The sequence below is a fragment of the Thunnus albacares genome, chromosome 1, assembly GCF_914725855.1.
Source record: "Thunnus albacares chromosome 1, fThuAlb1.1, whole genome shotgun sequence".
NCBI classification, from domain to species: domain Eukaryota; kingdom Metazoa; phylum Chordata; class Actinopteri; order Scombriformes; family Scombridae; genus Thunnus; species Thunnus albacares.
This window is the reverse complement of record NC_058106.1, coordinates 40,126,726-40,150,262: the sequence shown is the minus strand read 5'-3', so window position 1 is coordinate 40,150,262 and position 23,537 is coordinate 40,126,726. Positions and strand designations below refer to the sequence as shown.

General features: G+C 41.2%; 3 protein-coding genes across 3 annotated transcripts in view; 2 read left to right on the top strand and 1 right to left on the bottom strand.

Annotated features, from left to right (window-relative positions):
- The window catches only part of LOC122986896 (NLR family CARD domain-containing protein 3-like), a 1,497,050-nt gene that overhangs the window by 17,192 nt on the left and 1,456,321 nt on the right, over positions 1-23,537 (top strand). The window lies entirely within an intron of this gene.
- LOC122986857 (NLR family CARD domain-containing protein 3-like) overlaps positions 1-23,537 on the bottom strand; it is a 934,102-nt gene that overhangs the window by 385,279 nt on the left and 525,286 nt on the right. The window lies entirely within an intron of this gene.
- LOC122986944 (NLR family CARD domain-containing protein 3-like) overlaps positions 13,068-23,537 on the top strand; it is a 31,978-nt gene continuing 21,508 nt past the window's right edge. The window contains exons 1-6 of the mRNA XM_044358490.1: positions 13,068-13,362; positions 15,143-15,221; positions 15,412-15,640; positions 15,858-17,652; positions 17,759-17,932; positions 20,189-20,362. Of these exons, the coding sequence (XP_044214425.1) occupies positions 13,253-13,362; positions 15,143-15,221; positions 15,412-15,640; positions 15,858-17,652; positions 17,759-17,932; positions 20,189-20,362 (2,561 nt within the window). The 5' untranslated portion in view covers positions 13,068-13,252. The remainder of the gene's footprint in view (positions 13,363-15,142; positions 15,222-15,411; positions 15,641-15,857; positions 17,653-17,758; positions 17,933-20,188; positions 20,363-23,537) is intronic.

The following is a 23,537-nucleotide window of genomic DNA, read 5'->3' as shown; positions in this document are numbered from 1 at the left end:
CTGTCCGACTGCAGCTACTCAGACAAAAATGTCACAGTGGTTAAAAAAACGAGAAGTTCAAAGAGAAACAGCACACTGAAACTTCCTGACTTCCCCTTCAGTTAGAAACTCATGACCATCGTCAGTGTCTGTGTGTACAGCATGTTGGTGGAGGAGTTTTGACATATTTGTTCGTTTTATTTTAACTGTTTTGGATTCACAGAAGTTCAGGATGGTTCATCAGACTGATGGAAAGCAATGAGTTTTGCTTTTCCATCACATTGTTATTCATTAAGGTCCATTGTAATGCAAGAAATTACTGTTTGTCCAAATGAGTCACAGTTTTTGAAACTTTGCACAGAAGTGATGAACATTTATATGTTTTATGGGTCTCAGACGTCGTTAAGGCCTCCTATGAAATTTGAAAGTTGAATCTCCCACATTTAGGTTTCACCTAGAAGTACTAAATGTGGCCTTTAGGAAAGCATCCCATAATACAAGAACCTGACACCACTCTGGGAATTTCACCCAACAGATACACGAGATCTGTGATACAGAAAAGGAGCAGAGACGAGAGTTTCAAGTTTCAGAAACAGAATAAATGTATTTAGATTTTAAAGAGAGCAGGAGTTGTTTTAATTAGTAAAAGCTGCATTAAAGGCCAGGTTAAAATCAGATTTCTTTATTACAAAATATGTTATATAATGTTAAAGTGTTAGTACATGGATGGACCAGTACAGGGGACGGTTCCAGAGAAACTCACACTGCAAGACAGAAAAAACAAAACACACACAGGTTAGTAAGACTCAGCAGAATAACATGAAATACAAAACTCAAGAAGCAGAAGGAAACCTCCAGCCAGTCATCAAAGCAACCCAACTGTCCTGTTAACTGGATAAAAGCAAGAAAATCTCCCCTCATTACTCTCAGCAGGTTTACAAAAACACAAAACAAACAAAAACAAAGATAAATGAAGTAAACTCCCTCCTTTACAACGAGCAACTCATAATCATTTGCAGACTATCACTTTATTTTACCAAAAATAAGCAGAAGTACATCAACAATAACCCAAAATAAGGAGGCCAGTGAGGTGAATCTTTAAATAAGAATTTACCAAAATCAAATACAAACTACTAAAAGAAAAGATGAAGAAACTAACTGAGGACAAAACATGAGTGGCAGCAGGGCTCCTCCTAACAGGACAAAATAACACAATATTAAAAAACTTAATATTTACAACTATGAGCACAGTTATCTCTGCAGCCTGTTACCTGTTTAACAAACCTGTTGGGTTAGGGTTGTATTTGGCTAAATGTTTCAGGGAAAATGGAAATGATGTAACTCATATCAAACCCGACGCTCAGGAATTTTCAGCCTCACATGTGACTGAATGGAAATGACGATAAAAGATGTAAAATATAAATGTGTTTAACTGTTATTATGGATGAAGTTAAAGTCAGGGAGAGTCTGTCTGTCAGCAAGAAACAGTTTAATGGAGGAAATAACATCATGAAAAGAAAATCTTTCTAATAAATGAAGGAATTAGATGGTTCTTTTGTTGAGCAACTGTTGAACAGAATGAGACCAATAGATGATTATCAATGATTATCAACTGACAGCTTCATGACTCAGTGGACTAACAGCAGCATGATGATGTTTAGTGTGTTGTCTCAGGAAATCCATTGCAAATAAGTGGAATTAAATTAATTTTGCTGTTTATAAATCGTATGCACCCCTGCACTTATTAATATATACCTTAATACATAATATATTCAAATTCAAAACAACTTTATTATCCACTTTTTGCATGCAAAAGGCAGAAATTTCTCTTTGGCTTGCATGTGCGGAAATGTGCTATTAAAAACAACACATTAAAAGACATCACATCCAGACAGGACACATTAAAGCACATTCATTTATATATATTTATACACATATAAACATATATATTTCAAGTATCTTTTGTCTTTTTACTGTTCAACTATTTACCACAATGAATTCATGAGATAAATCTCTTATAAACATGAAAAGCATGTCAGTTTGTGTTTGTTCTCTGCCACGGTTTACTGCTCCACTCACTCACAGAAACCAGTACGAATGTTTCCCCTCTGACACTGAGAGGAGACAGAAATGATCAAACACTATATTTGCACCTTTTTCACAAACAAAGACCACCGGGAAGCTTAATGTGTGGTTTATTAAAGATAAGGAACAGAGAAAGGCTTGAAAACCCAGAGAGTTGAGACTGAGGGGCTGTCTGACTGAATCCTGCTGTGGTTCTTGTGTTGAAAGAGAGAAAGACTCACATATATCCACCTATCAGCATCCTGCCAACATCACTGTGACTGAGACAGAAGGACTGTAGTTTCCTGGTTGCAGCAGTTTTTTACTTCCTCTTTCTCCTCCGTTGTGTCGCAGGAGTTTTCTCCGTGTGAAGTTTGGTAAGTGACAGTTTTCAGTTAGTTTACTGTTAAACATGTAAAAAGCAGAAAGTGAAGCTGCAGTTTGAGTTGAGAAGAGTTTATCTCTCTGCTAACAACAGTACAGCTGGTTAGCACTATGCTAACATGCTAACAGCAGTTTCTCATCAACAGTTCATTAACTGTTTTTCTGCTGTTTGATGCTGCAGCTTCATGTTCAGCTCTGTGTTTGTTTCTGTGTGTTTACAGGTTGGATTGAGTGTCTTGTTTCTGTTGTGTGTTTGTTAGTTTTCCTGGTGAATATGTGAAAGTGTGATATGTGAAGGTTGTTTAATGACACTTTAGCAAACAGCAGCAGTGGAGCTGCAGGAGATCCAGGTGATAGTCTGAGCCCAGGATCACCTGGATCTCACCAACAGCCAGAAATAGATTTTATTTATTAATTACAGTAAGGGTGCTCGTAGTGGCCAAAAGGGACAAAGACTCTCTGAGGATATTTATAGCAAACTGTAATAAATTCTCACATTTCATATCAATAATAAAAAATAAATAATATTACATATATTATATTAAATGAGTCTTGTTGAAAATGTGACGTCACCAAAGCAGCCCTGATGGGATAAAACCTTCCAAAGTGACTTTTCTGACAATCACATAATATTATATTATAAACTTCATCAAATTTAAAGTCACTTTACTGGAAATTAAAGGAAAATCACTTCACATTGATAAATGTATTATAACATATTGACTGAATCCTAAAGTTTAATCTTTTTCCTTTAAGCGTTTTGCTGAAAAATTAATTTTAATCCACAACGACCCGAATAAAAGCATCTAAAATATGAAATAATTTTACAGTCTTGGAGAAAATTAAACAAATAAATTTCTGTTATTTTTCATTCAGTTCACACTGAGTTATTATTGATATTTAAAAGATAAATTAATCAAACAATCTGCTAAATGTTGGTGTGATGTTGGACATGTAGTTTTATTATTATTTGTCCTGCAGAGCAGCTGGTTGTGCAGCAGTGAAACACAAACACTTCATATCAATATAAACTAGAAATGTGTGAAAACACAAGTTAAAACCTTAAAAAGAAGTGAAATTCTACTAAAACTGTAAAATCATCAAATAAAGACTTTGTGTGCTGAATATGTTGAGAGTTGAGTTGAGAGATGCAGACGTGATGAAAGAGGATCATGTGATATTTTCACTAGTGAGCAGGTCATGTGACACACAGACGTGATACAAACATGTACAGAGTTGATGTTTGGATCAATTTATTTCATTAATGTTCATATTGAAATGATTCTTCTGAAGCATTAAAAAGGTTTGGAGTCAGATCCAACATGGAGGATGTTTCCAGCACTTTGAGCTGCTGGATCACTGCGTCTGATTTCTGATCCATTTTATAAGTGTGTGTGTGAGCTCAAGGTTTCCTGTCATTACACAATACAGGACAATGAAATGCAGCTGCTCTATGTGACACATTCAGACAACACAAACACAACATTCATTAGAATCACAGTAGAGTCAGAGAAGTGAAATGAATCAGTTTTAGTCAGTTTGTGAGGTCCAGCGAGCTCAGACTGCTGCAGTGTGATCCAACAGTCCTGCAGTAAATCCTCCCTCATGAAGCTTCAATGTTCAGTTTGTGTTCAAACTGTTTCAGAGACACGTTGATTCAACCTGTTGCTCATTTTGGAGGCTGTAGTTTGTGCTGCTGTTGGATGATATTGTGTTATACTGACAGCTGTTTCTCATATTTAATCAATGAGGGAGGACTAAATATTATATATATAATAATATACAACCATCAGAGAACAGTAGAGTGTAAATGATGAAGCTGTTCCATGTAGACCGGCTCATGTGTCACCTCCCGTTTCCTAAAATCTATCAGCTGCTTGGTTTTGCTGACGTTGAGCAGCAGCTTGTTCTCTGAGCAGCAGACGGTCAGATGTTTGGATTTTCTCTCCATATGAAGTCTCCTGGCTGTTTGTAATGGATGATGGTGGTGTCGTTCCTCCTCCAGCTGTCAGTAGGAGGCAGATTTGATGTCTGTAGACTTTGACAGTGAAGTGATGATGAAGTGATGGACTGATGAAGGAGAATCAGCAGCATCTTCTCTCTCTGTGTTTCCTCCACAGCTGAAGCTACAAAGTCTCTGTGACTGGATGTGACTGGACTGAGTGCAGCTCTCCCAGCAGCTGTTTCTCTGCTATGGATCAGTGTGAGGACAGAGAGGAGGGAGTCCCTCCCTCTAAAAGCTCTACCAAAGCTCCAAAGACCAAAGCTCAGAGGTGAGATGAGGATCTCTAACTGTTCTCCACCATCATTATTCACACTCACTGTCACATCTGACACTCAACTACTGAATAATAACTCATAATAACTCAGAATGAACGACTAACTTTACTGTGTTTCTCTAAACTTGTGGCTGGTTTTATATCCAACATTAATCTGGAACTCAGAATATCTGTTGCTGATTGAAGTAAGAAGAGTTTAACCAACTCTCTGCAGAAACGTTTGGGACATGACTAGTGTCTTCTAGAGGTTTCTGACTCTGTCCTGCTAAACTTTGGGTCTGATGACCATAATGCCACCCAGAGCTTCTAACAACAGCACTGAGGAATATTTCACAGTGTGTGAATTGTTGCTTAAACAAGACAAAAGAAGCTTCAGAACTTGTTTACAGATCATAGTTCATTCAAGAGGATTGATGATCTGTCAAAGCAAGTCTATGATTTCATGCTGAGTCTCAAAATGACTCAAAAGGAATTTGATGATTTTAAAATTTCATGTAAAACTTGGTCCGAGAACTGTAAAGAAACCCGGACAGATTTGGAAACAGTTTATAAAAGTCAAGACGTCATAATATTGTTGTAGATGGCGTTAAAGAGTCTGGGAGAGAAAAGGTGTCTGAATCTGAAGAAAAAGTGAGAAAATTAAAGCTGCAAGCAGCGTTGAACGGGCCCTCGCACCCCCGTGCAAACATGTAAAGTTTGGTGCAGACTGGAGCATGTACAATAAAGTTCTAGCAACTTTCTCTGTCATGGTGAAACATCATTATTGTTGATGAGAGTGTGACTTGGAGAGATCAAACTGGGTTAGCAAAAAAATCAATAAATCTATTGGTATAATAATCATTATTAATCATCTTGTCACCACAAACTGCCTCCTTACTCTTTATTACAGTCTAATTTATCTCTACCTGTCGTATTATAATATAGTTTGGACGAGTACTTTTCCTACTAAACATTTTGTTATGATTGCAGCTCGATCAGAGTTACACATCTCATCTGCTCCTCTGTTTCAGAAACTGCAGATTCTTACTATTAATAACATCAATATTTCTCAAATATGCGTTTTTATTTATAAGATTCTAGTGCAGTTAATATTTCTGAGCAGTTCAAGACTTTAAAGCAAATTCACACGTCCATTTTTACTCAACTCATCGATCTTCAGATCTTCATCCTCCTAAATTTCTGACTTGCAGACGTCAATTATTGATAAGATTTCCCACCTGGTCAAAAACTGTTTCTCTTTAAAATGTTACAAAAGATGCTTTAAAGAACATTTAACTGCTTTTCTCTGTGTTTTTATGTTGATCTATATCATAGTGACATGTGTTACGGACTAGTCAAGTCTAGGGGATTCAGTATCAATGAACCAATACTAGTCCTAACCTGGAGGGTGTAGAAAAGGAGAAAACTAGGAAGAATACAGAGAAAGACGGACTGGTTTCCAGTGTTAGAGATAGACAGTCTGGAGGTGGGTTACCTTATCGGGCTGCCACGCCGACTAGCAGTGCAAGTCCCTCCGACTCGGCCTCGCCAGCTCTGGCGTTGCTCTCGTGAGCCGCGAGCTCCTTCTGGCGGTTCAGTTCAGGTTTTGGTGGTTGGGGGATGGGTCCCCGAAGAACAAAACTGGTTTTACTAAAGGGTCCGGGTGCAGGAAGGGTGTGAAGCTGTAATGTCTCGAACGCTTCTAAAAGGACGTCTCTCTGGGCTTTAACTCAACTCGTATCACTTTCAAAGGTTCGCACTTTCCCAGCTGAGCTGCCTCACATTACTCCAGTGGTTGCGCACGCACCTCACCGTGGTGTCCTTTTATCCACCCGCAGCTTAACCACACCCCCTTGTTATCCTCTCAATGAAAACCAGTCCAGTTTAGAAAAGGGAAAGGAAGAAAGAGGAACTATAAACCCCGCCCCCTTTACTCCTAACATTCCTCCCCCCTTACAACAAAAAAAAAACCCATCTGGATTCCACCTGTTTTTTTTCTATTTTATTTATTTATTTTTTTTTAGCATTTTCTCTTTTCTTAAAAACAACAATGTACACATCACATTAGCACACTCATTACTGGCATGTCTAGTCTCTGACCCTTAGTATAAAAGGTATCTTATCACTAGTGACATGACGAATGTCTACTCTGGAGTTATGCCTATAAATGTGAAAGACTATACCAATGTATAATGTAATCAGTCTCTTGACTCCAATACACATGCATTACTATAAACACTGCACTCACGGCTTCTCACCACATGTTCATCCCCTTGACAGGGTGTCGGCGATAACATTTTCTTTGCCTGGTAAATGCACTACTGTCAAGTTATATGGTTGCAAAATTAAACTCCACTGGAACACTCTCTGACTGGACGTTTTGAACTTGGCTAGAAATGTCAATGGGTTGTGGTCAGTGAGAACCACCAGATCACCTCCAGCACTACAGACATACACCTCAAAGTGTTGAACTGCCAGAACTAGAGCCAGGGCCTCCTTCTCAATGGTAGAATAACGTTTCTGATGGCGATTCAATTTTTTAGAGAAGTAGGCAACCGGCCTATCTATCCCTGACACATCAGTCTGTAGTAACACTGCCCCCACTCCAACATCACAAGCATCCACTGCCAGCTTGAATGGGACAGAGAAGTCCGGAGCCACCAATACTGGTTCACTAGCTAGGATAGCTTTAACCATTTCCAGTGCTTTCTGACAGTCTGCCGACCAGCTAAACCTCACTCCCTTCTTCAGCAAGTTTGTTAGTGGTGTTGTCACCGCTGCGAAGATGGGGACAAACCGCCTATAAAATCCACACATGCCCAAAAGGCGCATTAGCTGACGTTTCGTTTTTGGAACAGGCATGTCTAAAATGGCCTGCACCTTGGCAGTCCTTGGCCTCACCGAACCTTGACCAACCTGGTGCCCCAAGTATGTGACCTGCCCCTTTCCAATCTCACACTTGGGCAAGTTGACTACCAACCCTGCTTGCTCAAGCCGTTCAAACAACTGTCTCATATGTTGCATGTGATCAGACCATGAAGAGCTATAGCAAACCACATCATCTAAATAGGTTACAGTGTTCTGTAATCCGGAGGTTACCAGATTCATTAACCTCTGAAAGGTTGCTGGCGCGTTCTTCATGCCAAACGGGAGAGCTCGACAGCGATACAAACATTCCTGCGTCACAAAGGCAGACACATCTTTTGCCCTTTCTGTCAACGGCACTTGCCAGTAGCCTTTTAACAAGTCAAACTTTGAGACATACTGTGCCTTGCCGATCTTATCAATGCAGTCTTCTAACCTGGATATGGGATACGCGTCAGTTTTAGTAACATTATTAACCTTTCGGTAATCAATGCAAGGTCGTACGCTTAAATCGGGCTTGGGAACAGGGACTAAGGGAGAACTCCATTCACTTGAGCCCTGTTCAATGACACCAATTTCTTCCATATAAAGCAACTCTGACTTCACCTGAGCCCATTTTTGTGGGTTAATGCGGTACGGATGTTGCTTAATGGGGGTTGCCTCACCAGTGTCTACATCATGGGTTATTAACTTCGTCAAGCCAGGGGTATCTTTAAACAAAGAACTATACTGGTCCACTAGATGTACTACATCCTCTCTCTGCTCTGTAGTGAGGTAACTGAGTGACTCCCTGAGATTGGCCAGGGCGCTGGAATTCTTGAGCCTAGCTGTAACAGGCTCCACTGACCCAACATCATCATCATCCTCACTCGCCTCCTCTTCCACAGCAACTTGAGAGGTTATATACACGGTGGATGAAGTGTCACGGGTATAATAAGGTTTCAAGAGATTGATGTGACATACTCGTGATTTGTGCCTCCGGTCGGGGGTCTCAACAACATAATTGCAAGCACCCACTTTCTTGATAACCTTATACGGACCATAGAATTTCACCCCTAGCTTATCTCCACCCATGGGCAACAAAACCAGAACCTGGTCCCCTGCCTTGAAGGTACGTTTCACTGCCTTCTTGTCATACTGAGCCTTCATCTTTCCCTTAGCTGCTTCCAAGTTACTCCTGGCCAAGTCACAAGCTGTATGCAGCCGGTCCTTGAAGGATGCTACATACTGCAAAATCCCACTGGGAGCGTCTGTCTGCCCGGCTGACTGCAACAGCTGTTCTTTCACCATCCTCAGCGGTCCTCTCACTTGATGTCCATAAACCAACTCGAAAGGGCTAAAACTGGTAGCCTCATTCACAGAGTCTCTAATAGCGAACAATAGAAATGGCATAGCTACATCCCAGTCATTTGAGTAACCAACACAATAGGTTTTAATCATAGACTTTAAAGTTTGGTGGTACCTCTCGATTGCACCTTGGGACTGAGGATGATAGGCAGATGACATAATTTGTTCAATTCCCAGCTCATGCATCACTTCCTGAAATGCACCAGAAGTGAAGTTGGACCCACGATCATGTTGGACTTCTAGTGGTAAACCTACCCTAGAAAAGAAATGGAGCAGAGCCTCCACTATGACCCTGGTTTTAATTGACTTCAATGGCACAGCCTCTGGAAACCTCGTAGAAACATCCATAATAGTCAGGAGGTACTCATTCCCTTTCTTAGTTTTTGGCAAAGGGCCAACACAATCAATCATTACCCTTGAAAAGGGTTCCTCCATGACCGGTAGAGGGCAGAGGGGAGCAGCTGGAATGGTCTGGTTGGGCTTGCCTACAACCTGACAAGCATGACAACTACGACAGTACGACACCACGTCCTTATGCATTTTGGGCCAGTAGAAATGTCTGCTGATTTTCTCCTGAGTTTTCCGGATGCCTAAATGACCAGCCATGGATACTTCATGGGCTAAACGCAGGACTTCCTCCCTAAAACTCTCAGGCAGCACAACTTGAGTCCTAACGGTCCATGTCTCCTCAGCAGGACGATCACAAGGCCGCCATTTCCTCAACAGGACTCCATCTTGGATAAAGAAGCCTTCAGCTACCTCTTTCATGTCCTCAGCACTAGCAGCTGTCTGTCTCAATGGAGCTACAGAAGGATCCTTTTCCTGCTCTAATATGAGGGCTTCCCGAGTGAACTGAGAGCAAGGTGACACTTCAGCTAGCCTAGCGAAAAAGGTATCAGCCAACCCACCAGACAGTTCATCCTGCTCGCTGGAATTTCCTTTTTCAGCAGCCAGAGCCTGAGCACGTGTCACCACACAAGCTGTAAACACCTCGGGGTGTTCTCTTTCCAAAGCCATGGTCTCTGGGACTTCACAAGGTTTCTCACACACAACTGGTGTCACGCAAACCTGAGTACCGGCCAAATCATTTCCCAACACAAAGGCAACCCCTTCAACTGGCAAGGAAGGTACAATGCCGACCACTACCGGCCCATTTACAATGTTAGACTCCAGAAATATCCGGTGCAAAGGAGCACTAATAAAACCACCTCCCACACCCTTCACTGGGGTAGAAGCTTTTAAATAGGTGGCGGGCGAGAGGTCTATAATACCCTGAACCAATAAGGACTGTGTGGCCCCTGTGTCCCTCAGGATGGATATAGGGACCATTTCCCTATCAGGTGCCCCAGAAACAGCCCCTCTTGACACAAAACCTTCAAACCCCTTTGCTACTGGGCAGGATGGCAGGTTCACGCTGTCCACTTCACAAAGACCAATCTGTGGGTGGGCATTTATCAACCCCACAACTTTCTCGTCCCCATTTCTTCTCCTGAGACCAGGACAACTGGACTTTATATGGCCAGGCTTTTTGCAGTAATGACAGATGACATCACTTCTAGGAATAAAAGGCTTCTCATACCTTTTCCCTGGTCCTTGAGACCGCAGGGAGGGAGGAGTAGGCTTAACCACGCTAGCCTCTGTAGGCCTGTCAGTGGTAGCCTGCCTCCTATCCTGTCTGCCAACCTTGTTTTTCCAAGGCGCCTCTCTGTGCATTAACTCATAAGAATCCGCTGCCATAGCAGCTCCACTAGTATAAGTTAGTATAAGTTGTCGCAACTCTTGAAAGGTATGTGTGTTGGTACTTGCTAACCACCTGTCAAACACAACTTCCTGTTGCCTAGCCAAATCAAGGAAAGTCTCACCTTGTTTCCGCTGCAGAGACCTGAACTTCTGTCGGTAGGCTTCTGGCACCACCTCATAGGCTGCCAAAACCACCTTCCTCACAGCATCATAGTCTCGGCTGTCAGAAGCATCTAAGGCTGCATAAGCTTCCTGAGCTTTACCCTCAAGCACACTCTGGATAAGCAGTGTCCACCTATTTTCAGGCCACTCTAGCTCTTTGGCTTCTTTCTCAAAAGCTTCGAAGAAAGAGGCCACATCATCACCGTTAAACTTTGGCATGAGTCTTAAACAGCTGGAAACATCAAAACGAGCCTCGTGCTTACGTTGTAGGACACTGTGGTTAGCTTTAAGCTTCTCTTGCTCCAATGCCAACCTTGCCAACTCAAGTTTCTGCTCTTGCTCTCTTGCTGCCATTTTTGCCAACTCAAGTTGAAACATCCGCTCCCCCTCTCTCACTTTTTCTCTCTCTCTCTCCTCCCTCTCCCTCTCCTGTACCGGATCATGCAGGTGTAACGCTGAAATGAGAGTCTCCACAATTTCTGGCTTTCTAGCCTCTGGATTTATCTCGACCTCACAATATTGAGCTACCGCAAGCAAATCTTCTTTTCTAAGCTTACGCAACTCATTTCGCCCAAAATCGCTCCCACAAAACGCTTCTACTCTGAAAGTAGCCATAGTCACCGTTAGTGAGCGCTCACCGGTGGGGGTAACCAAAGGAGACAAGGGCCTCACAAAAATTACCTCTAAGGTAACTTATCAGATGGCCATAAACTAAACGTATAACCTGCTAACAGGAGGTAGCTCATAGGTCACTCTATTCTCAGAGATCAATGCAAACATAAGTCACACAGCGCTCATGACACTGCTACTTACACACAGACCGCAAACCAATGCACCCTTAAGTCGCACACAGCGCTTATGACAATACAACTTACAGACGGACCACAAACCAATGCACCCTTAAGTCGCACACAGCGCTTATGACAATACAACTTACACACGGACCACAAACCAATGCACCCTTACGCCGCGCACAGCAGCAAAACACCAGCCGTCAACCAACCCGCTAAGCCACACTGTTATCGCCAACTTACAGACCTATCCTCGTTTTTAACCTCGACACACCCGATAAATTTTCCTTAACCTTTCGTCTAGCTAGCTGAGTTTTACATACATACACAACCATCTGTTTAAAACGAGAGTCTGGCACCGAGCAGCTGTTCTGCCCGTAGATGTATGTCCATGGCCTACTTCTAAACCTAGCAACATACAACTTTTCCCGAGCTGAATCCAACTCACTTGTGCCTCTTCCCGCAAACAGAATGCTTGGATGTAACTCACTAACTGAACTCTAATCGCTTCGAATCCATATCCCGGACGAGTCTCCCAAATTATGTTACGGACTAGTCAAGTCTAGGGGATTCAGTATCAATGAACCAATACTAGTCCTAACCTGGAGGGTGTAGAAAAGGAGAAAACTAGGAAGAATACAGAGAAAGACGGACTGGTTTCCAGTGTTAGAGATAGACAGTCTGGAGGTGGGTTACCTTATCGGGCTGCCACGCCGACTAGCAGTGCAAGTCCCTCCGACTCGGCCTCGCCAGCTCTGGCGTTGCTCTCGTGAGCCGCAAGCTCCTTCTGGCGGTTCAGTTCAGGTTTTGGTGGTTGGGGGATGGGTCCCAGAAGAACAAAACTGGTTTTACTAAAGGGTCCGGGTACAGGAAGGGTGTGAAGCTGTAATGTCTCGAACGCTTCTAAAAGGACGTCTCTCTGGGCTTTAACTCAACTCGTATCACTTTCAAAGGTTCGCATTTTCCCAGCTGAGCTGCCTCACATTACTCCAGTGGTTGCGCGCGCACCTCACCGTGGCGTCCTTTTATCCACCCGCAGCTTAACCACACCCCCTTGTTATCCTCTCAATGAAAACCAGTCCAGTTTAGAAAAGGGAAAGGAAGAAAGAGGAACTATAAACCCTGCCCCCTTTACTCCTAACACAATTATCATATACAGGTGTATAAACCAAATTTTTTTGTTTTTATTTTGTTTTTTTATTGTTACAGTTGTTGTTGTTGTTATTATTATATATATTTTTATTATTCATTTGCCATCACTTGTATGTAGTCACAATATTTTTGTAACATTGTGAAATTTTAATATTTCTTTAGGAGGAGGCTTTAAATAGACCTGCTGGTTTTCTGCCTCTCACTGCACTGTATATTATTTATTCTTTGTCATTTTTTTGTATTTCTTTTAATTGTGAAAAAATAAAAAAATAAAAAAATAAATAAAAAATAACTTTCTGAGTTAACAAAGACCTCAACGACTGATTAGTCAACTAATCAATAAGATGAAGCATCTTTCATCAGATGACATGTTGATGAACAGGAGAACGTTTCTCATCCACTGTCTTCTTACTGATTTTCATTCTGCTTCTAAAACTTCAGCTGCTGACAGTCTGGTCAAAATTCATCTTTTTAAACTCTTTGATTTGTTAATTGTTTGTTTGTATCAGGATGCAGCAGCAGAGAGCAGACTCTCCTGAACCCAGCTGTGTGTCCATGAAGAGTGACTGGTCTATGGGTCATCCTATTAAGTTTAAAGATGGAAAACCTGCTGATGGAAGGTAAGAATGTAAAACTGAAGTTTGTTATTATCTGACTCTCCTGAGAAGAGGAATCAATATATTGTTTCAGCAGTGACATCACAGTGTCCACCTGTGCAACAGTCACATGTCAAAGAGTTCAGTGTTATAAGACACTAACATGGTCACTATATCAATATGTGTGTTTAACTATGAAAACATCACATCCAATAATCAGAGCAGCAGCTAACTTGGATGTGTCTGTCTGGAGCTTCAAAGATGGATCCTGCTGAGCAAAAGTCAGAATATTGATCTCAGGATTGATAAACTGACTGAACAGATTGATAATTGACAGAAAGGATTGTTAGACACAAGAATGTTTTATATTTATGGAAGATGAGAAAAATTCTAAAATGTCTCATTAAAGACAAATCAAAGAAAGAAAGAAAATGAGATACAATGCACGTTATGTATACGTGTTTCCTTTTCATGTAAGTGTTTACTGTGTTATAATTAATTGAAAAACCTTTGGTAAAGAGACAATGAAGGTTTCTCAGGCTGCATTAAAATCAAACCAGAACACAGAAAACAAAGTGAAAAGGTGTTTTACATTTCAGTGTTTGTTGTCTTGTCTGTTCTTTCATGCAGCACAATCCATCTCATTAAAACTGCAAACAGTCTCACAAATGGAACTAAACATACAGTCCGTAGTTCTGTCCCTCAGCCCACAGGAAACTGTTTTATTGTGAAAGGCTATCTGTCATGTTTGACTTCACCTCTGCTGGTGTTGATAAGTTCCGCCCATGGCGCTGCCTCCAAGCTGTGATTGGACGGCTGATTATTTTTCAGTTTGACAGGAACATCTTCATCTCAGAAAGACTCAGCTCCCTCTCTCACAGAGCTTCTTATTCAGTGTTGGCAGGTGTTTGCTGCCCTCTGCAGGACAACACTGACATGTAACACACCTCCTCACTTTGTTTCTGTGCTCTGATTTATTGTTTTCTTTTTCACTTTATTTATTTCATCTTGTTCAATTTAACAGACAAAACATTAATATAATTACAATATTAATCCACCTGATCCCTGAACCCTGATGTACCGGCTCCATCAGGCACAGCTTATACCAGTTTCATTTCATACCTTTTTTCTTCTTCTTCCCTCCTCTCTTCTACACAAGCAAACTGTAAGGATCTGTATGGATCAGATGGGAAATGGACAGGAGATTATTCTCATAATTTACAGGAGATCTTATTCTGCCAAAATTCAAATAAGATACTAAACAATGGATGGATGAAGATTTTACACAAAAGGAGGAAGCTGATGACAAAACATCTCTGAAAACACATAAAGCACCAGGGACAGTTTTTAAAACAATGTCTGGATCACCTTGTACCTCCTCTAACAGAGTCTGTACAGAGTAAAAGCTGCTTGATGTTGTGTTCATCCATCTGAAGGCTGAACTGGGATGTTTATAGTTCCATCTTTAGTTATTGAGGTTGGTACAGATTGTTACTGAGCCATAGAACTCCTGTAGAACATCCTCACTTCCTTCTTCTTCTGTTGACTCATCACCAAGTCGCCTGCCATCCTCTTTTCATCACTGGAGGAATTTGAACTCATCAGTCACTCTGTTCTGAAAGATTTCTATTAAATTCTGGGATTTAAACTGCTGATTAATCCTTCATGTCATTGGTTTTAACTACATGCTTTTGGAACTGATTATTATTCAGTTTGACAAGAACATCTATGGGTCTTTAGCTTTAATAAGCTGTGTACAGCTTTGAGTCATTAAATGTCCTTAAATGTGATGTTTTATCCACAGAGTTCAGCAGCAGAGCTCAGAGGTTCTCAGTGATCAGTCTGCACAGCAGCATCAAACACACCTGGACTCCATATTTATGGTGTGTACATGTATAAACACACCTTTAATATTAACTCCATCAGCCACAGATGAAATACTAAAGTACCATTCAGGTCCTAACAGCGTCCATGCTGCTCTGTTTAGACCAGCAGGCCTTCAGACTGACAGATGAATCACATGTTGTGTTCTACCAGTTTAAATTAAATGTTCAGTTCATCTTTCTGTTCCAGCTGCTGGAGGAGAACATTGTCACTTTTGTGAAGAACGAATTGAAGAGAGTCCAGAGGGTTCTGAGTCCAGATTACCCAGAATTCTTAGAGAGTCAGAGTGAGGATGAGGAGGTGTTGGACGGTGAGGAGGAAGAGCAGAGGAGGAGCAGCAGAGAGGCATTTCTGAAGATCACACTGCACTTCCTGAGGAGAATGAAGCAGGAGGAGCTGGCTGACCGTCTGCAGAGCAGTAAGAGGATTTTAACAGATTTAACATGATGGAGGCAACATGGGAGAGGTTTATATTTCAAACTCTGCTGTAAATATGCTGCACACATCTGCATCAGATCAGAGGCTGTTTGTGCTCCACTGATGAGCTGAATAAAACTGATGGAGGAGGAAAAACTATACAGACACACTTTCTGTAGGATCCACTCACTGATTTCATTTGTTGTTTGTTCATCCAGGAACTCGTGCTCCACTGTGTCGACATAAACTCAAGTCTAACCTGAAGAAGAGGTTCCAGTGTGTGTTTGAGGGGATTGCTAAAGCAGGAAACCCAACCCTTCTGAATCAGATCTACACAGAGCTCCACATCACAGAGGGAGGGACTGCAGAGGTCAATGATGAACATGAGGTCAGACAGATTGAAGCAGCATCCAGGAAACCAGACAGACCAGAAACAACAATCAGACAAGAAGACATCTTTAAAGCTTCACCTGGAAGAGATGAACCAATCAGAACAGTGATGACAAAGGGAGTGGCTGGCATTGGGAAAACAGTCTTAACACAGAAGTTTACTCTGGCCTGGGCTGAAGACAAAACCAACCAGGACATACAGTTCACATTGCCCTTCACTTTCAGAGAGCTGAATGTGCTGAAAGAGAAAAAGTACAGCTTGGTGGAACTTGTTCATCACTTCTTTACTGAAACCAAAGAAGCAGGAATCTGCAGGTTTGAAGAGTTCCAGGTTGTGTTCATCTTTGACGGTCTGGATGAGTGTCGACTTCCTCTGGACTTCCACAACAATGAGATCCTGACTGATGTTACAGAGTCCACCTCAGTGGATGTGCTGCTGACAAACCTCATCAGGGGGAAACTGCTTCCCTCTGCTCGCCTCTGGATAACCACACGACCTACAGCAGCCAATCAGATCCCTCCTGAGTATGTGGGCATGGTGACAGAGGTTAGAGGATTCACTGACCCACAGAAGGAGGAGTACTTCAGGAAGAGATTCAGAGATAAGAAGCAGGCCAGCACAATCATCTCCCACATCAAGACATCACGAAGCCTCCACATCATGTGCCACATGCCAGTCTTCTGCTGGCTCACTGCAACAGTTCTGGAGGATCTGTTGAAAAGCAGAGAGGGAGGAGAGCTGCCCAAGACCCTGACTGAGATGTACATCCACTTCCTGGTGGTTCAGTCCAAAATGAAGAATGTCAAGTATGATGAGGGAGCTGAGACAGATCCACACTGGAGTCCAGAGAGCAGGAAGATGATTGAGTCTCTGGGAAAACTGGCTTTTGAGCAGCTGCAGAAAGGCAACCTGATCTTCTATGAATCAGACCTGACAGAGTGTGGCATCGATATCAGAGCAGCCTCAGTGTACTCAGGAGTGTTCACACAGATCTTTAAAGAGGAGAGAGGGCTATACCAGGACAAGGTGTTCTGCTTCATCCATCTGAGTGTTCAGGAGTTTCTGGCTGCTCTTCATGTCCATCTGACATTCATCAACTCTGGAGTCAATCTGCTGGCAGAAGAACAAATATCCCGGCTGTCAGAAGTGTTCAGAGGCAAATCAACATGTTTCTACCAGAGTGCTGTGGACAAGGCTTTACAGAGTCCAAATGGACACCTGGACTTGTTCCTCCGCTTCCTCCTGGGTCTTTCACTGCAGACCAATCAGACTCTCCTACAAGGTCTGCTGACACAGACAGGAAGTAGCTCACAGACCAATCAGGAAACTGTCAGGTACATCAAGAAAAAGTTCAGTGAGAATCTGTCTGCAGAGAGAAGCATTAATCTGTTCCACTGTATGAATGAATTGAATGATTGTTCTTTAGTGGAGGAAATCCAACAGTACCTGAGATCAGGAAGTCTCTCCACAGATAAACTGTCTCCTGCTCAGTGGTCAGCTCTGGTCTTCATCTTACTGTCATCAGAAAAAGATCTGGACGTGTTTGACCTGAAGAAATACTCTGCTTCAGAGGAGGCTCTTCTGAGGCTGCTGCCAGTGGTCAAAGCCTCCAACAAAGCTCTGTAAGTACACAGACAGTTGGATTTATTCATCATCATTTAAATACTCAGTTATCCTTTTAACAAAAATAAATTCTTACTTGTTTTTTCCCTTTTATTTCCTCTCCAGGCTGAGTTTGTGTAACCTCTCAGAGAGAAGCTGTGCAGCTCTGTCCTCAGTTCTCAGCTCCCAGTCCTCTAGTCTGAGAGAGCTTGATCTCAGTAACAACAACCTGCAGGATTCAGGAATTAAACAGTTGTCTGCTGGACTGAAGAGTCCACACTGCACACTGGAAAATCTCAGGTCAGAACAAATTCCACATTGTTTTAGAGGCATTTTTCTAAACTATAAGATGCAGCCCCTCTAATGTCAGGACTTCTGATTTGCAAAAGTTTTCCACTAGGATTTTATGTTTCAAACGACAGAAAATGTTTAAATTTTCTAGTTTATCTTTCCTTGATTCAGCATTATATATTTTACAGCACACATATATGAACTCTGCCTGAGACAGAATAACAAATATTTGCTTTGATACCATGTGATTTATATCATTACATGTCTGTTCATCATTAAACTGTCACATCTCCAATATGTTTAGAATAGAACAGCAAAGATTTTAACCAGTGCTGAGAGTTGAATTTATATCCAGCATAACCAAAAGTCCAAAGTTCTGATTGGCAGAAGTTTTCCACCAGGATTTTATTTTTCACAGGAAAGAAAATGTTTGAATTTTCCAATTTATCTTCTTTGATTCAACTTCTCCAGAAAGCATTAGCTCAAGTTGGTCGGCTGACTCAGCAGGGACTAGAAATTGTCTCTGTTGCTAGGTCGTTACTAAGGGTCGGCCTACTTGCTGGAGTAGTAAACTAGTTTCATTACGTAGGAGTCTACAGGCGTAACTGATTGTTTTCCAGGTACCCATAATATGATCAATTTATATCTTTTTTTGTTGATGTTATACAACAGTTGTTAACTGATGTATAATTGCAATATTACTTATATTGCAATATTGCTTAAATGCACACTGTAAGCAGACTACTTGATTTTCTACCAGAGAATTGTTTAAACAGCATTTGTATAGGAATGATTCTGTCCCGACTTTTTTGATCCATACAAGCGGTTTCCACTGTAATTACGTGATAATTAGCCAGTAACTTCTTTGAAATTTCTTTGAACTACATTTTTCTTTCTCAGAGCTGTTTCTTACAACGTGCTATCTGACCACGTTAGAAATCAAATGTTTTTATCACCTTTCTGTTCAGTAATTGTTCGAGTCACGGAGCGTACTCTTCATATGCCTGCATGCACCGAACCGGAACGTCTGTATCACAACAATTCGGGACAAATACATGTACCTGTACACCCCTATACTTACACCTAGTGGATAATGCAGATGTAGGTGACTTTTTTCTTTCTTTGCCAATATACTATATATCCCTCATTTCTGCAAATATTTTGGAAATATTTTTCTTGAATTTACTGTACATTTATGTAACCGAGGTTATTTTCTGCAGATACAAATTACAGATGTCCCCTAAATGCCTCATGATGCAGACATTGACTGTAAAAAATATGGACGTAGTCATGGTGACGTCACCAATTGGTTCGCGAACTGCCATTTTGAAGCCTTGAGTGTAGCGATTTGACCATCGCCATCTTGGATTTGGCCGTCGCCATGTTTGATTTTTGGAGCCAGAAGTGACCATATTTGGAAGAGAGGGTGGAGCTGACCATAGCGCTAGCTGCTAGCTTGGTTAGCATGGTGCATTTATAATGTATGGTTAATAATCATAATGTTAATTCTAATTTTCGCTAGCAAAAAACAGGCCTAAGACCGTTAAAACAAAATGTACTCAGTGGAAAAACTGATCATCTGACTCATTGATGGGTCTTTTATTACAAAAAACACTGAACAAGACTTTTTTTTTAGGTGACCATAATATTGCAATTAACTTTAATGAACTGAAAACACACTGTGAAATAGCAGCAGCTACGCCTATACACCATATTTACGTTACTTAAGCAATGTTGTCACCATGGCAGCGACTTGTCAATCACAACATAACCATGCTCTAAAGCATACTTCAGCACAACCTGAGAAACACTGAGTTTTGTGTGATGAACTTTATTGTTTAGTAGATTAATGCACTTTAATCCACTTTTGGACGCGGCTCTGCTCTCTTGGCTGTGTGCAGTGAACTCTTACATTACTTCTGTAGCAGTCAGATTACATTAATGCTAGGGTGAGTTTTTCTCTTTATTCTCCTGCTAACATCAACTGTAAATCCACATTTTAAAGCTGATATTTAAAACATTTTCTTCCTGGGGGGTCATGACCCCGGACCCCCCTAGGAGGTTCACATCTAAAAACATGCTGCTGAATCATCCCTCAGCTGCTGACTTTTCCCATCTGGCTGGATGCTCAACTTTCTGGAGCTCCCTGATTCAGTTCATCTTTTAGTTAGTTAGTTAGTGTGGAGACAGTTTGTTGTTGTATCTGACTGCACACAGCAGGACCCTCAGACTGTCTGACATATGTGTTGTTTTGTGTGTTTGCAGCCTGTCAGGATGTCTGATCACAGAGGAAGGCTGTGCTTCTCTGGCCTCAGCTCTGAGCTCCAACCCTTGCCATCTGAGAGAGCTGGATGTGAGCTACAATCATCCAGGAGACAAAGGACAGAAGCTGCTGTCTGCTGGACGGGAGGATCCACACTGGAGACTGGACACTCTCAGGTACACTCAAAAAACTATTTAGGCCTAATATGTAAGACTTATGTATTTCGATTGCATATAAAATTTCCATCCATTGGAATTGCATAGTTTTGGCATATACAAACTAATAAACTTAACATGAAGCATTTTTATAATTCAAACATAAATTAAACAAGCAGGAATGAGAGGTTATGTATTCTTATTAATAAATCCAATGTGTTTAAAAGAAATAATAACCAGGTTTATGCAATATCCCCAATTAACTTAAAATGCATCAAATTAATGCACTTTAAATGAATAAACCCAATGTACTTTAAATGTATCATTTTGAAAACTATGAACAGTGTTTCTGCTATAACAGTAAATGCCAAAAATAACGCCAAATATCCATTCATTCAGAAATCAATAGCGTTTGGGAGCCTCTGAGCAGCGCTGTTTCGAAACGCAAGGCAACGTCTGTGTCGTTGCTATGGAAACTGCAGGTTGCGTAGCTACTTTTAAAGAAAAGGTCAGTACGTGTGCGAGTGTTTAAGCGTGAGAGTGATCGCCAAAAAAGTGACTGAAAGTGAATGTGAGCAGAGCAGACGAAAAGGTGAACAGTAAGGCCGGATTCAGACCCAATCAGGCGTTGCGGCGTTCAGCTGCAGGGTGGCGTGGAGGTGTGGGCATGTCTATTTGTCCTCCGGAACATAACCGCTGTGAAACAATCAGAAAATAATGTTTTATTGATCTGATTCACCGGCACTCTCTCTACCAGCGCTCCCTCTCTGTCTTCATTCACTCTCTAGCTCGCTCGACCACTGCTGCTGTCTCTCTCTCTCCTTCTCTCGTCTTTTTTACAGGACAGACTAAAGTGTGTCAGTCAGTTAATAAATGCTGCAGCATGGGGGTTAGCTCCAGAGTTAGCAACAATAGGTTAGCCTAACCTGACGACGCTAAACAGATGAATAGAAGCAATGGGGAACGGAGGAATATGTGGCTGCTAATACCCCCCGGAGCATGTGGCCAGTTTGGGTATTGCAGAAAGTCAAAGGCAGCAAAACGTTGCCATACAACAACATCACACTACACCATTTCCATTCAACAACATAACACACTGACATACAGCACACACCCACAAAAAGAGCAACCAAAACATGTGAACAACAAATATATTAAAAATCTATTTAAAAAAACAAAACAAAAAAGAAAAACAAAAGAAAATACCGTTCTTACATGCACGAGGTTAAAGAAAGTGCTCCCTATTCAAATATTTACTTATTTTGGCACAGTTGACCACTTAGACAAATGCCTATAAAGACAGGCAAACAGTTAAAGGCTAATTTAAGGTAACTCTGAACTATGATTAGTAATTTCAGAATCATAACAATTCCTAGAATCAAAAACTGATTGAAATTAGAATCAAAAACATTGTGAAGGCTCAGGTGAGGCCAATCGGCCTTAAACACTTTGCTGCTTATTGCATGACCAAGAATATACTGTATATTATAAACAGACCTTTCTGTAGCAACAAGAAACTCTCTTACAAACTGTGCTGAACAATTGTGTGGAACTAGAGATAGACAGGTAAACCATGGTGACTGTACTGCTTACATCACATTACCGATTCAAGAAATCCCTGATGTCCATTTTCTGAAATTTGCTGAGACCATAATTCAGAAGACTGTAACAAGGCTCAGTTGTTGAGGAGCTTTCTACCACTTTCACATGTTTCTTGAGTAAAGGAATATAAACAGAATATTCAAGTTCACTCTGGTAAGTGGCAAAACTTGCAGAAATCAACCACTTGTTTGCATGTTTTTCCCAGAGGGAAATAATAATCTATTAGTGCAAAATGCAGTCACTGAATTTAGTTTTCAGTACTTGATTTTTTGGTGAAGTCCAGGTCCAGGTCCATCAGGATTTTCTTAAACCCTTCAATCGTGCACTTGAGGTCCTTAGGGTACGGCAAGTTCAGCACATCAATGAAACAAAAACCATCAGACTTGCAAAGGTGACACTTTGTAGGTTTTGGAGAACTTCCACACCTTCAAGTACAACACCAACATCTGCATACATCTCATCTTCAGGACCGGCAGCCTCCACTCGAATCGCATAGATGCCCGTTGTTGTCTGTGCAATCCCTGACTCTGCCTCTGCACGTTCACTATCCTGCTGGATAAAACATGAACAATGAGCTGCGTCCCAGTGCTGGTCAAACTGTGATGTTCCAAGTTTCTAAAAATGCAGTTTTACAAACTGAAATTTGAGCAACAACTGAAGCATTCATTTAATGAAAGTGATAGTTGGGGTTCTTATCTATGGTAAGAGTTCACACTTAGCATAGATAGAAATCCAGTACACTCTTACCATCACTGTATCACTATGCTACAATTTCAACTACAAGTTGTCAGAACAAACAGTGACGAGGGCTCTGTTGTGTCGAGCTCCAGAAACAAAGTAGTTAGCAGTTAGCAAGCAAGAGGGTTGGGAAAAGATCCTGGACAATAAATCCCAAAAAATGTGTTGTGCATCCTTCAAAAACTTTTCTCAGCTGTGTCCACACTTGAAATAGTAACACTCTGTTTTAAGACAGGGAAGCAGCTGATGGGTCAAACTGGAGAATCTATTAAACTAGTAAGTAGCAGCTAATGTCACTATATAGGTAAGAACCTGAACTATCACTTTGAACATGCAACAAGCAAAAACGGAAAATGAGCTGCTGTGGACAGGGTCAGCAACACAACATATTTTAGACACTTAAAAAACAGCTCCATCTAAAACAAACAGTATTAGATTAAGTGTACGTTATAATATTTTCACCGCTTTACTTTACCGTCAGACTTTACTGAAAGGAAACTGCCTTCACATCATAAAATATTGCCCTATCCAAGCAAACCAAACTCCATCGCCTCCATCGCTCCATAGTGACTTCAGTGTTTTAAAAAGGACAGTTTAGATTCACCAAAGTCATACAATAACACAAACTGTACTGAAAGGAAAGCAGATGTGCTGTAGTTACTAAAATGACTGATTTTGCCTATGGGGTTTGGTTGTGGCGATGATGTTTTTGATTTTTACGAGAGTTAAAGGTGCTATATATATATTTGTCTGGAAAGTACATCCTTCAAACATACAGGTTATGGTTTCATATTGCCTAAGATGTTGATTTACGTGACTAAAATAGTCCTTCTCTGTTGAAAGTTCCTGGCATCCA